Source organism: Vulpes lagopus, chromosome 22 (genome assembly GCF_018345385.1).
Source record: "Vulpes lagopus strain Blue_001 chromosome 22, ASM1834538v1, whole genome shotgun sequence".
Taxonomy (NCBI): domain Eukaryota; kingdom Metazoa; phylum Chordata; class Mammalia; order Carnivora; family Canidae; genus Vulpes; species Vulpes lagopus.
In genome coordinates, this window is record NC_054845.1 from 17,615,635 (window position 1) to 17,630,196 (window position 14,562).

At 33.9% G+C, this 14,562-nt stretch overlaps 1 protein-coding gene across 19 annotated transcripts in view; it reads left to right on the forward strand.

Annotated features, from left to right (window-relative positions):
- MAP2 (microtubule associated protein 2) overlaps window positions 1-14,562 on the forward strand; it is a 216,633-nt gene that overhangs the window by 180,789 nt on the left and 21,282 nt on the right. For 10 of the 19 annotated variants that reach the window (XM_041737518.1, XM_041737516.1, XM_041737520.1 and 7 more), the window contains 4 exons: window positions 2,738-2,799; window positions 7,618-7,791; window positions 8,784-8,931; window positions 11,594-11,934. In XM_041737518.1, the coding sequence (XP_041593452.1) occupies window positions 2,738-2,799; window positions 7,618-7,791; window positions 8,784-8,931; window positions 11,594-11,934 (725 nt within the window). The remainder of the gene's footprint in view (window positions 1-2,737; window positions 2,800-7,617; window positions 7,792-8,783; window positions 8,932-11,593; window positions 11,935-14,562) is intronic. The other 9 variants (XM_041737523.1, XM_041737526.1, XM_041737531.1 and 6 more) reach the window with 2 other exon arrangements.

Consider the following 14,562-nt stretch of genomic DNA (forward strand, 5'->3'; position numbering starts at 1 on the left):
TTTTTTTTTTCCCTCCCTGCAGAAGAGGTCATGACCATCTGTTTCTTTGTCATGCTCAGACTTAGCAGTGATTTTTATCTTGGCATTGTGCTCTAGTGTCACGTTCTGGGGATTCCTCTTTTCATTCTGTGTGTTTGGTTAGACGATGACGATGAATATAACCGTGGTATGCATTCTCATTATTTTGCTTATTTATCTCTCTCATGCTTAAACCCATACTATATTTGTCCTATTTTCTACATGGTTACTGCCAAATCTGTTACTGATGTTGATGATTTTGCCAAGGATGGATAGTGATTTCAAGATTGAAAATGAAAAGCAAATCTGGGATAAAACTGTGATTGCAAAATTACTTTGCTTCGGATGAAAGAAAAAAAGAAAAGGAAATTGTCTGGTCATCCCATCAGATTTGATTCCTCGTACCCAAAATTAGCAAGGCTTTCAATTCACTGTACTACATCTCTTCACTGACATTCTGTCATTGGGATCTTCTTAAATGTGTTGGATTCAAACTGCTAATTTTCCTATATAATTTAGTATTCCGCATTCCTAGATAAAACTCCTTCCCCCCGAATTTCTTGGAACTTAGGTGTATTTCAATTTTTGCTACCTTCTTATTTTTTTCTGTCTTCTTCAAATATACTTGTTTTTAACTCCTTAAAAAAGTGGTGAAGTGAAAGAGAGAAACTTGCTACAAATCACAATAAAAACTCATACAAATACCTATAATGCAAACTCTATTCCTAAACTTCAGTGCAAAGTATTTGCCTTAAATGTATAATTATCCTAGGATAATCTTAATTTGCAATACATTTTACTTTAGCATTTATTAAGTAGCACACTTGCAGGCTACAAAGTAAAATATCAGATTGCTAAATGAGAAAGGAATATTTACCTTTACATTGTATATTAGAAGTGCCTTTATATAAACCTTCGGATGGCTTTAAAGGTTAAGAGCAGCATTAACCTTTGTAAGAAAAAGAAAATCAAGGTAATTGATGGTTTTATGATAGTCAATAAAATTCCAAGTATTTTATATTTGTGTTCTTCATATGGGAATCATCTCATGAGCTTTCTCCAAAAACTAATCTTTAAGGCAGTATTTGAAAGTGTAAACCTCATGAATTATACAGAAACCTTGATGATAAAAGTTCAGGATGAAGAGTGTTTCTCGGTTAGAAATTAATATGACATCTCCAATTCTTATATCAGATCTTAATTCATCTGCATTAAAATTGGAATGTTAGTTCTAATTAGACAAATGCTTGGAGAGGCAGACTCTTGATTCGGGCATAAAAATCCTATATCATGTATTAGAGAATGAAAGAATATATCAGGATTGTGGAATTTTAGAGGAAACATCAAATGGTTTGGTGAAATGTGTGACGTGTCGTTGGTATTTGATTTACCACACTGAGAGTGAATTGCCTATTTAACTCGTTCATTAAAGAAAATTTAAGATCTTCAGACTAATTAGGATCTTCCCTTGGTCTGTTCAAATATTAAGATACTCGGGCAGAAAGCATACACCAAACATGGATGTCATTGGCTAAAAGGAAACTATGTCACAGAAATTTAAGAAATATTACAGAAATATTGGGAAAGCATCATTTGCACTACTTCTTAAAAAAAAATCACTCCAGAATCTTGAATAATCTTACTATCCATCCAGTCCTAAATAGCATAGAGCATCTTGTAGACAGTTAGTTATATTTATGTCAGAGCTGCGTTGTGACATAGAAACCTTTTGGAAACTCATTCAGAGTGCTTATAAGCATAAGCTCCCTCTCACCCCCTGCTCCCCACCCCCAGCCCAGGGTTTTCTCTCTTATGAAAGAAAACCAAGGAGGAGGAAACTACACAAGCTTGTGCCTTTCATTTTCTAAGCACAATTTTTAAATAGGGATAGTTGTTTTTTTTCCAAAACACAAAAGATTGTTTTCAATCATGAGACATATTCGAGTTAAGTCAGGTAAGTCATCAACAGAAAATGTGCTGGAGATAGTGGAGTTTAAAATTGAAACCAGAGGTATAAAACAGCAGCAAGAGAAACAACAGTAACAGATGTGGTAATAATTTCATACAGGAAGTGCATGTGTAGAACAAGTTCTATATTACTGAACTTAAAATTTCTCTCGTGTTTTCTTTCTTTGACCAGCTATTTCTCATGTGGTACGTTTCACGTCAAACAAGTGTGTCATTCATATTGTGAAATGAAGGGATGCAGAGGGAAAGGGGTTGGCTGGTCATGACGGTTTGGAATATGAAATGTAGAAATAACTGTAGGTATGCTATTGGCTACAAAAAGAGGGCTTGGGATTCTCCATGAACACTCTTTAATATCATGCCAACCCTAAAAACCAGTCACTCCTCCCCCTTTTCGTAAACACTACGGCATTTGGATTATTGTTCTGTGACTTGTTCTAAAGGATCTACGCTCATGTAGTAACAGTATTTAAAGGTAGCTTGGTAACCAATAGGAAATTACTTGATGTGCTTACCTGTGCTTTGGTAAACACTGGCTTATATTAATTAGCACACACTATAGTAGGAGCCACATGCTAGAATGTTCTTATTCCGGTTTCTTCAGTTACTGGATTTGAATCTCGAAATAAGCAAAGTTTTGCTTTGCGTTAGTCTGTTGACACAATTGAGTATTCAAAAGATATTGAAAAATGCATTTTTGTGGTCTTCAGCCACTAAGTTTGGGGTTGTTTATGTCTTCTTTTTTTGACAGCAACAGGTGGTGAATCAAGTCAGGCTTCCAGTGTATTTAAACAGGCAAAGGACAAAGTCTCTGTGAGTAAAATAATTTTTTCCTGGTTCTTCACTTGAAGTTCCCTTTGGTATTGGTGGCAACATCTCAGTAACTTTAGATCTAAGTTAAAAAACAAAACAAAACAAAAACCTTTAGATCTAAGTTAAACTTCAGATGTTTACTCTTAAATGTCATTTTAAATTGTTCACTCACCCAGAATGATTCTTGGTAGCATTTGGGCATGTTTCAATGTCTTCTGGAATGACATGGGATAGCAGTTGGTGAGGGCAGAGCTGGGAACGTAAGCTGCCTCTTTTTTAGTAAGACAGAAATAAACAGCATGATAATCTGGCAAAAATCCGGGAGCTCAATTTATTTGTTTTTCATAGAATCTAGATAAATTATTATAATCAACACCAAACTGTATTTGATAATATATTTTCATTATTGTTGTTACAAAATAAGAGTATGAGAAAGTTAAACAACATAGATGAGTAAAAATGTATCATAAATTATCTAAAGAAAACTAGAGTTACCATTTTGATGTAAAATCTTTATTTTTTCCACACAGTTATATGCTTAATAATAAAAATGGAAACACAGCATCAGTTTTTTTATAAACACATTTCCCTGTCATGAAACATTCTTGTATATCACTTTAATGACCACATTGCATTTTTTAAATTTATTTATAGTGATACACTTTATCAATTCTGTCTTATTTGACTTTTAAACTATTTTTATTGCCATTTTCACAATATTACTGTAGAAATCTTTTTGGCTTAATCAGTGGATGCATCCATATGCTTTTCCTTGGGATAATTTCCCAATAGTGAAATTACTGTTTCAAGAAGAAAGTCCACATTTAAAGTTTTTGCTACACATTATCAAGTTGTCCTCTAGAAATGTTCTACTATTATATGACCTCCAGCTGTATACAAGTGACCATGTTCATTATTATTATTACTAGATATTCCTATGCTTTTTCTATATTTGCCAAGTTATGGAAATAAAATGTTTGAATTTGATTGAATTAATGATGTTTAACTTCATATGTTTATAAATCTTTAATATTTCTTTTTTTTTACTTGTTATGTGATTAACCATTATCTTTTGAACTTCCAAAAGACCACAGCCAACATGAAGTATTTTACTTCTTTCTGATTGAAAGGGAAAAAAATTAAAAGGCTACTAAAGAGGGGCATCTGGCTGGCTCAGTTGGTGGATCAGTTCTTGATCTCGGGGTTGTGAGTTCAAGACCCACATTGAGTATGGAGATTACTTCAAAATAAAATCTTAAAAAAGGGCAGCCCAGGTGGCTCAGCAATTTAGCACCGGCTTCAGCCCAGGACCTGATCCTGGAGACCCAGGATCGATCCCACGTCGGGCTTCCTGCATGGAGCCTGCTTCCCCCTCTGCCTGTGTCTCTGCCTCTCTCTCTCTCTTTCTGTCTTTCATGAATAAATAAATTTAAAAATCTTTTTTAAAAAAATAAAATATTTTTAAAAAGACTACTAAAGAAATCCCAAAATTACAACAAATAGTTTGAATGATATTAACTAGTAGTGTATCACAGTGTTCTGGGGTTTAGACATGGTGTATAACATGTAAATCACAACTCTTTGTTTAGCATTCTAAAAACTAATAAGATTTTAATGCCAGCTGGTGCAATCACTCTGGAAAACAGTATGGAGTTTCCTCGAAACGTAGGAAATAGAGCTACCCTATGACCCAGCAATTGCAGTACTAGGTATCTATTCTAAAGATACAAATGTAGTGATCCAAAGGAGCACTTGCACCCCAGTGTTTATAGCAGCAATGGCCACAATAGCCAAACTATGAAAGAGCCCAGATGTCCATCAACAGATTAATGGATAAGGTGTGGTATATATAGATAGAGAACATCAATTTGTTCTCTCTCTCTCTATCTCTCTCTCTCTCTATATATATATATATATACACACACACACAATGGTATATACCCAATGGAATATTAGTCATCAAAAAATGAAATCTCGCCATTTGTAACGACGATGATGGAACTGGAGGGTATTATGCTAAGTGAAATAATGCAATCAGAGTAAGACAATTATCATATGATTTCACTCATGTGGAATTTAAGAAACAAAATGGAGCATAGGGGAAGGGAGGTAAAAAAACAAGACGAAATCAGAAAGGGAGACAAACCATAAGAGACTCTTTATCATAGGAAACTGAGGGTTGCTGGAGGGGGGAGGGGTGGGAGTGATGGGATAACTGGGTGATGGACATTGAGGAGGACACCTGATGTAATGAGCACTGGATTGTTATATAAGACTGATGAATTACTGGCCTCTACCTCTGAAACTAATATACTATATGTTAATTAATTGAATTTAAATTAAGAAATATAAACATAAATATTAAAAAGGGATTGAGAAGTAAAACCTAGTAAGATTTTAGCCTTCTGCTTTTCATTTATTTTTATTTATTGTGAAAAGTAGAAATTCATTTCCAGTGACTGCCGCACTTCTTATATGATTTTGAGCCTAAGGGACTTTATGTTAATTTTAAAAATTGATTTTTATATAATGTTTTCAGACATATTCCTGAACAGATGGCAACCTGTAGAATCCATGTATTGCTTTGGTAAATATTGGACTTGAGAATACTATAACTTCAAGATTTCTGTCTCTGTCTCTTTACCTTTTGTTTCTGATGGGGAACTAGCGAGTTGTGGTGGTTAAAGGCAAGCTTATAAAGCAGACCAGGTCCAGGTCTTGAACATTTATTAATTATATGATCTTCCTCTCCCTAGGTCTAAATTTTCCAAAAATTAAGGAGGAGAAAAACAATTCATATCTCCTAAGTAGTTACAAAAATTAAATATGGTTAATTATAAAACAGTATACTGTAGGATGCCTAGAACATAGTATTTATTCAATAAATAGTGATAGTAAGTGTAGTTATTATTTGAAAGGTAGAAGTCTTTAGGAGCAGATATAGAAAGTAAGTCAGCTTCCTCTCATTAAAAAAAGCATTTTCAAGTGGACATTGTCTAGAAAAGCTTTTTTTCTTTAACTTTTTTTTTTTTTTTTTTGGTTTTTAATTCCAGTTAGTTAACATACAGTGTAATATTAGTTTCAGGTGTACAATACAATGATTCAACACTTCCATCCAACGCCCAGTGCTCATCACAACAGTGCAGTTCTTAATCCCCCGCATCTATTTAACCCATCCTTCCCACCCACCTCCCCTCTGATAACCATCAATTTGTTCTCTATAGTTAAGAGCCTGCTTCTTGGTTTCTCTCTCTCTCTCTCTCTATCTCTCTCTATCTCCCCACCCCCTTTGCTCATTTGTTGTTTGTTTAAAAACTATTCGGGAAATTTTCAAGTCCCTTGGTCTTCAAGTAACTCAATGGGAATTGGCATTCAATGCTTACACTTAGGAAAGAAATCATATACATCTTCTGACCAAAAGAAAACTAATTTTTTTCCTTATAAATATCTATCTCACCTTTCTGAAGAAGAGAGACTAGGCCACCATTCTTTCTTTTTCTCATTTAACTTCTTTTTCTTCCCTCATCACCTCATCCTCTTCCTAAAAATTTCCTAAAACCCCAAGACTATTATTATCTGTGACTTTCAGTACATCCATTAGAACAATTCTGTCTGATTTTTCAATTGATCTTTATTGTGAACCTGATCTATAATCCTTCATTTCATTTGTTGTGTATTTTTTGTTTTGTTTTTTGTTTGAATGCAAGATTAGTAGTTGTGTTTCATAATTCAAGGTAATCCAATTATTCCATTTTTTCTTTCCCGTATCACTTTTGAAATTTGTGGGTAGCATCAATCAGAAAAGAAAGACTTGGGTTGACCCAGGCACGCTGCCCACTCAAGACTCTGGTTTTGTCAAGCCAGAAGTGATGTTTGCAGTCTGTTAATGTGTCTGCCCCTGTTAAAGTGCCTGTGGAGCTAAAAACTTAAGATAAAGCTGTCAATTTCAACTGTTATTGTTGTACAGCTAAATCATATTAGTTATTGAAGACAGAATCTCCTTGGCTTCATCATACCTTTCTGTATTTTTAACAAAGTCCCCCGTGAGACATGTGGCATACCAGCACAAGCTGCTTCCAAAAGCTGGACATCCAACCCACTGATTTTCACTTACCAAATATCTCTCCAGGGACTACCAACACCTGGAAACTAAGCCCTGTGGTTTTTATGGGCAATATTTTTAGTGCTAACTTTCATTTTTAGCATTTAAAACACATTATACAAACTGTAGTCTATGCATAAAAACGTTATTAATTCTATGGTATGCTTTGGCCCCCAGTGTACATTTTACTCATAAAATGAACTAATTTTATATAAAATCCATAATTTTCTGATGAAATCAATGCAGATATCTGAAAATTCATTTTCTCAACTTTAAGGAAGTATTTTCTAAGGCCTTAAATATACCTTGTTCTAAAGTCCTTGAAATGTGATCAAGATATTGATTATAAATATGCCTTAAAGGGTGTATTTATTATATTAAAGGAACAATTCCAACAGACTCAAGATATTTTCCAAATACGGTATCATTGCAAGACTTACAGATTAATCAGAATTTATATGTACAATTCATGAAGAATATTTTGATCTATAGTCTCACATATAAGTATTCTTAAGTTCCAGTTGGAAATGAGTTGCTCAATGAAAATTTCTTGCTCTCACATAAATATACATTTCTATCATTGATTATAACCATTGATCATGTGGTCTTATTCAAAGTAGGTATTTAATTTCTTATGTGTTTATACATTTTTTATTTTCCTTTTACTTCATAGTTTGGTTTATTTTGTGCTTTTGTTTGTTTTCTTTCATGGCTAGAATGCTACTTTGTCAAAGATTCCTGCCTTACAGGGTAGCTCAAAGTCCCCAAGATGCAGCTCTGCTTGCCCTAGTACGTCTCAAAGGGCTACATTTTCTGACAGTTTTTCAATACAGCCCTCCTCCTCAGCAGGCTCCACAGACCGTTTGCCATACTCAGAATCAGGGAACAAGGTAAGGCAGCAGGTCAATTGAAGGTTCAGAAAAGAATATAATTTCAGGGTTTATGAGACATGATTCAGTAAATATATAAAAACAAAGACTAAATTCTAAAATATTTGACATATAAGCATTTGACCCTCTTAAAAACAAAAGTCCCAATAGTTATTAATAGTTAACCAGTTTTTAAAAAGTATTTTTCTAGGTATACTGTCCATTATTAATTTATTTGGTATCTTGTAAAATTTTAAATACAAACCAATAAAATAAAATATATATGATATTACACATAATATATAATAAATACATATTATACATAGTATATAATCTATAATATTGTATAATCTAATAATGACAAATTACATATAATATAATATACCATTTGGGCTCAATCAGACACATCAGGATTTAATATTGCCTCTGCTACCTATGAATGGTGATCTTGAAAAAATTACATAAACTGAATTGACTTGTTTTCTTGACTATAAAATGCACATAGTATTTTGTGGCAAGAATTAAATCATAAATGGATGTAAAGTACTTAGAACTCCAGTTACATAAATGCACAATATATGACAGTGGTCACTGTTAACTGGTATGCATGGAATGCCCTTTGGCAGTCATTTCTGATTAATAAGTTATCATGCTAATGAAGATTTTTTAAGTAAAATTATTAATTTACTGGAGATTACCTTAGTAAATTCATTTTACCCATTTATTATTTAGAATTTGAATTTCATGATCCATTGTTAGCACTAACTCCAGAATAATATATGTTTATAACACTTCTATATACCTTCTAGGTATATAGAACACTATAGTGTTCTATAACACTTCTAGGCAAAAAGGAAGTTGAAGTTTCAAAGTAGAAATGCTTATAAATATATGAAATCGGTAGTATGTGTTAAAAGAAATTTAGCTATCAGCACAGGAGGAAAAATGAGCAATATAATCACTTTGTATAATTGAAGGTGCACAAGAACCCAACGTGTTTTTTCCCCAATCAGGATGGAGTAACCAAGAGCCCAGAAAAACGTTCTTCTCTGCCCAGACCCTCCTCCATCCTCCCTCCTCGTCGAGGTGTATCAGGAGACAGAGATGAGAATTCCTTCTCTCTCAACAGTTCCATCTCCTCTTCAGCACGGCGGACTACCAGTAGGTTTATTTTGATTTGCGGTCCTTCTTAATCCTTTAAATGGCATAAAGCTTATTATGTGTCTATATTTTACATCTTCCAAAGAAAACATACACTGGAAACAGATTCTATTTCTTCCAAGAATCAGAAACTCCACACTGTGGATGGATCCAGAACACCTACCTGTGTGAGTTAAAATGATTGTTGTGGAAAATGAGTAGCTACAAAGAAGTAATCAATAGAGAAAAGTAAGAGTCAGGAATTAAAAAAATATATATAGATATAGATATAGATATAGATAGATATAGATATAGATGATATAGATATAGATATAGATATAGATATAGATATACCTTTCTTAGGATTCCAAGTCCTAACATCTAACTAGGAAGTCAAATTTCAAAACCTAGGATTCTGTTCAATTTGTTAAAAGTTTGCATTCCAGTGAGGGTGTAAATATAACATGTTTGGTGTAATTGTTTCAGTTTCTTTTGATTGATGGCCCATGGTGAACTGGTTGGCAGTTATCACAGTCTAAATAAAAAATATAAAAATGTTCCAATCATTACCCACTCATGTGTTTTGGTACTACCAGGATTATCTAGTTAAAGCATGGACTCAAATTATTTTCATAAATATGTTTCTATTACAAGAAAAATAGCTACCACTTATGGAACACATAGAGATGCTAAAATCTTAAGACACAGTTTTCACTGAATTTAATTAACAATGCTGATGGTTTGGTATTAATAATCTCATTAAATCTACCGATGAGAAAAAAGAGGGTAACTTGTTCAATTCTACTAAGATAGACAGTGGTTGAATTTGGTTTTTAGCTCACTGATAATTTCATAACCTGGCCACCAAGAGCCAATTGAATATGGCTATATAATTCTGGTCTTGAAATGTCATTTTTGTGGAAAGCAATAAAAATCATAGAGTGCACACTAATTTATCACATTAGCCTTGTTATATCCCATTTCATATGGTCAGTTGAGAAATCTACCTATCGTTTGCCCTTATGTTAAAAAACCAAAAGGACACAGGATAACTTTCACTTGATACATGCAAACTGTTCACCGAAAGATGTAAAATGATCCTTTCTCCAGAAGGCTGAACCCAGACCAATGGGTAAATAGACATCATCTGTAGATAATAATTATCTACGAAGCTCTCTTGAGCTCACTCCTTGTAATTATTTTAGCAAAGATTAATTATCCCCTTTCTCAGGAAGAACTTTCCACACTGATGACCAGTTGTATTAGATGACTCAAAGATCCCTTTCACTTCATTGATTTAAAAGTTAATGAGTTATATACCTTTATCCTCTATAAAATTTCTAGAATTTTTGATTTTACAAAGTATACATACTTAGTAATAAAAAATAAAATTATTGCCTTTCCCATAAAGCAACAAAAAAAGTGAAGGAATTTGAATAATGTATGTAAACAATGTAAATAAGTGTTCTGTTATTAAAATCAATATGTTATTTTAAGTGAAAAGATTTTAAGAGCTAAGAAGCTAAATAAGCTAAGAAGCCATGTCTGGCTTAGAATTTAGTATCATCTGGATAAATGAGCTTTAGTGTCCTCATTCTTAAATCTGGAATAATAAGAGCGCCTCTAACTACTATGTTTGGTCATCAAATGTTTAGTATTCACAAAAGTGCTTTGAAATCAAGGTGGTATAAGTCTCATTTATAGCATTATGCTTTCAAAAAAGTATTTGAAATGGCATTCAAACACATAGTTAAAAAGTTAATATGAAAGAAACATAGTATGAGAAAATGAAAGGAAGGAGTTAAATAATAAAATGACCCTAAGGTCCAAGTTGAGGCGAAGAAATGTGTCCCACAATAGCCTGTATCATTGACGGTAGTGGTAAGGGTGGTATTGATTTGACTCCAAGCTGCCAACTAGCAATGAAAGTATAGGAGAAAATAATCAGGTACAAGCTTCACTGTGACTATATTGTTAAAACATCCAATTTTTTTTTCTAAGAAGAGAAATAGATATTTTTTGGTATTAAGCACTGAGACCAATTTCCACATAAAGGAAATATATGATACTATAGAATAATGTCTGAGATAATTGCATCCCTTTTAGTAAACACATTTGCAACTCACAGCATTCCTCAATGTAAGCTGAAGGAGTAACATTGAAATACAATTCAGTAAATGACTTTATACACAGGTCAAAGTTATTGCTGTCAATACACAGTTGTAGGTTGTATATCTGCCTGAATCTTGGAATGATTTTATTGCACAAAAGAGCAAGTGATCCACATATCACTCAAGGAAATCTGGAGTAAATACTAGCCCACATAGAACAGGAAGCGCAGACTCTTTTGCCAACTTACAGCAGATCCGCATGCCTTAACTTTCCATACACAAGTATGAAAAACCTCTGACGCCTTCATAATGAGAAGTAAAAATAAATCAAGAAAACCCCACTTCTTTGCATTGATAGCAATGCATGTTCAAAAAAATGTCACCAGGTTATAAGTCTAAGAAAGACTTTCAGCTTTTTTTTTTTTTTACTTTCAGCTTTTTTTTAGCATTGTAATCCATAAATATTCTAAACTCTTTAGAAAGTTAATGTATTATCTGAGGGAAAGCATGTCTTGAGGAGAATTTTCTGATGTTGTGGTTTTGGTTTGGTTTTGTTCTGTTTGTTAATACAGGGTCAGAGCCAATTCGCAGAGCAGGAAAAAGTGGCACTTCTACACCCACTACCCCTGGATCAACTGCCATCACTCCTGGCACCCCACCAAGCTATTCTTCACGTACCCCAGGCACTCCTGGAACCCCTAGCTATCCCAGGACCCCTCACACACCAGGAACCCCCAAATCTGCCATCTTGGTGCCCAGTGAGAAGAAAGTTGCCATCATACGTACTCCTCCAAAATCTCCTGCTACTCCCAAGCAGCTTCGGCTTATTAACCAACCACTGCCAGACCTGAAGAATGTCAAATCCAAAATTGGATCGACAGACAACATCAAATACCAGCCTAAAGGGGGGCAGGTAAGAATTACATGAACCCATACTTGCTGCCAGAAGTAGAATCCCACTTATGACTAGAATGCCTTCCTCATATTATAAACAAAGAGCTCTTACAGTAAAAAGGAGGTGGAGGTGTTAAAAAGTTACTTGTTATGATTCATTGCCAAGAGTTTGGACCTCATCCGAGAAAGCTGGCTTACAAAATATAATGAAAATCATGTAACGTGTCCATTCTGTATGATTAATTATTGGGTAAAAATTGATTTCACCATACAGGAGAATCTTTCCATTGATTGCCTAGCTGATCTTTTCTGAATGTCTCTCTAACGCCTGGTGGACTTTAGCATAAGAGATTAAAATTACATTTCTGATATGAACTTCAGTGTTCTAGTTTAGATCCTATTAACCTCATTTGACGATCTTTTAATGATTTCGCTTTTATTTCCTTCCTTCATTGGTGATTTCCTGTGACATCTTTCTACCATTTCCCCATGTTCACTCCAAAATCAGCATGATTCACCAATTTTCTTCTTTGGCTGCTCATGCTTAAAAATTGCAAAGGGTGGACATTCATGTTGATAATAGGTAGTTCTTTATAGTTCTGATGAATGAAATTATTGTGTTAGAACTTCTCTTTAAGATTAATTGTATTGAAGAGAGTTATTAGTAAAGCTCTACCTATTAACTCTTAACTTCAGCTCCAGTACAGCCATTCATGTTTTTTGCCAACCAAGGGCCTTTGCGTTTTGTCTTGACCTGAACCTTGCTTATACACTGTGTGTTTAGATGAAGCAATTGGTCTGGAAGGAGATAATACAAATATCACTTAGTATTTCCTTTGTGATTTTGATCTACCTGTAGGATAGTTGGACTTTTCTTGTCATTAAAGAGACAAAACACCCACCCGTGAGAGAAAGAAGAAAGTAAGCAATAATTTCCCTTGTATATCGACAAATCTGTGATGCCCTCTTGACATTTCCAGAAGCCTTTCTTTTAACTTCAGTGTTCTTTTCTGCCGGTCTTTTTTGTTTATATTATATTTTCTACACGGATTTTTGGTTCCCTCTTTTATGCCAAAGAAAATGTATTTTCAGGCAAGTTTAGAAGAAAGATCTTGCCAAAAATGTGAAGCTATCCAGGACTCCTACTCACTGCTGAAACAAAAATTCAGTGTTGCCTCTTCCCTTAGCAGCAAACTTATTTGCTATCTCATTGTGATTGTGTTCAAGAAAACCCAAGAAGTTACGAAAAATCAACCAAAGGAATTGGGGGAAGCAGAGCGTGGGGGCTCTCCATATGCCCTGTCGGGAATGACCATAACATTCTCTAATAAGAAAGTCAGAGACAAATGACAAATGCTTTTTCATAAAAAGATGTTATTAAAATATGAGCTGCAAGAAATCTTTTTAAGCAAAACAAAACAAAAACTAATTCTGCCAAATTTTATCCTGTGACTTCATAAATCTCATACTATTCTTGCATTCCTCAGAATTTTGCACATCCAAGAGAATAAAAAATTTGGGACCTTTTGGAAATATCCAAATGCTTATTTTATATTTACGCACAAATAATAGACTAAGTTAAATAAGTTAAGTGCCAATTTGAAAGTATCATTTTAGTTTTTGGTGAGATACTTCTTAAAATAGAGTAGCTATTTTATATATTTAAAATCAATTCTCTTTCTATAAGTATCCTTGTATGTAGTATTTTTATTATCTAAATGTGAGGTTTACTTGCTTATATTCGAGAAAATATTGATACTGAAAAAGTATGTTTCTTATTAGAATCACAAGATATTTTTTGAAACAATTTTCAATATATTTTCTCAAAACTAAAAAGAAAATTTAATTAAAATGGAGTCATTATTGATATAATTGATATAATTTGACATGAAAATTCCATAATAGGGACAGCTGGGTGGCTCAGTGGTTGAGCATCTGCCTTCGGCTCAGGGTGTGATCCAGGGGACAAGGATCAAGTCCCACATCAAGCTCCTTGCAGGGAGCCTGCTTCTCCCTCTGCCTGTGTCTCTGCCTCTCTCTTTCTCTCTCTCTCTCTCTCTCTCTCTCTCTCTGTGTCTCTCATGAATAAATAAATAAAATCTTAAAAAAAATAAAACTCTATAATATAGCTCTTATTCAAATGACTCCTCACAGTAGAGAGGCATAAAGAATGGTGTTACCCTTAGTTTTGTCCAAATCACTAAGGTTAAACCAGTCCAAAAAATAGGAACACTTCTTTTCCTTTCTGCTTCTTTACCATGTCTGTGAATATGTTTTTGTCTAATTTCAGTTGACTTCTGCTATACTCAGTAATTCATAAAGCTGACATAAAGATGCCTTATTCTTTTGAAGTCAACTAAAACTGCCTTAGAGATTGTGGTAATTAAGGACTAGTAAAGACATATGACATAAAAATTATAGAACAAAATAGCCTTAAACTCACAGTGTCATTTGAAGAAATCTCTTCTTTGACAAGGCAAGTGGGTAACCTGCTGCAAAATTACTCTATCGCAGCTGCAATGACTTGGAAAAAAAATACACAACAGTGAAGTTATTATGAAGTGACTTTGTTGCAGAACCACAAGGTATCCCCTCACCAAGATAAGATGGAAGATATTTGCCTCTATTTTATGATAGATGGTATAAT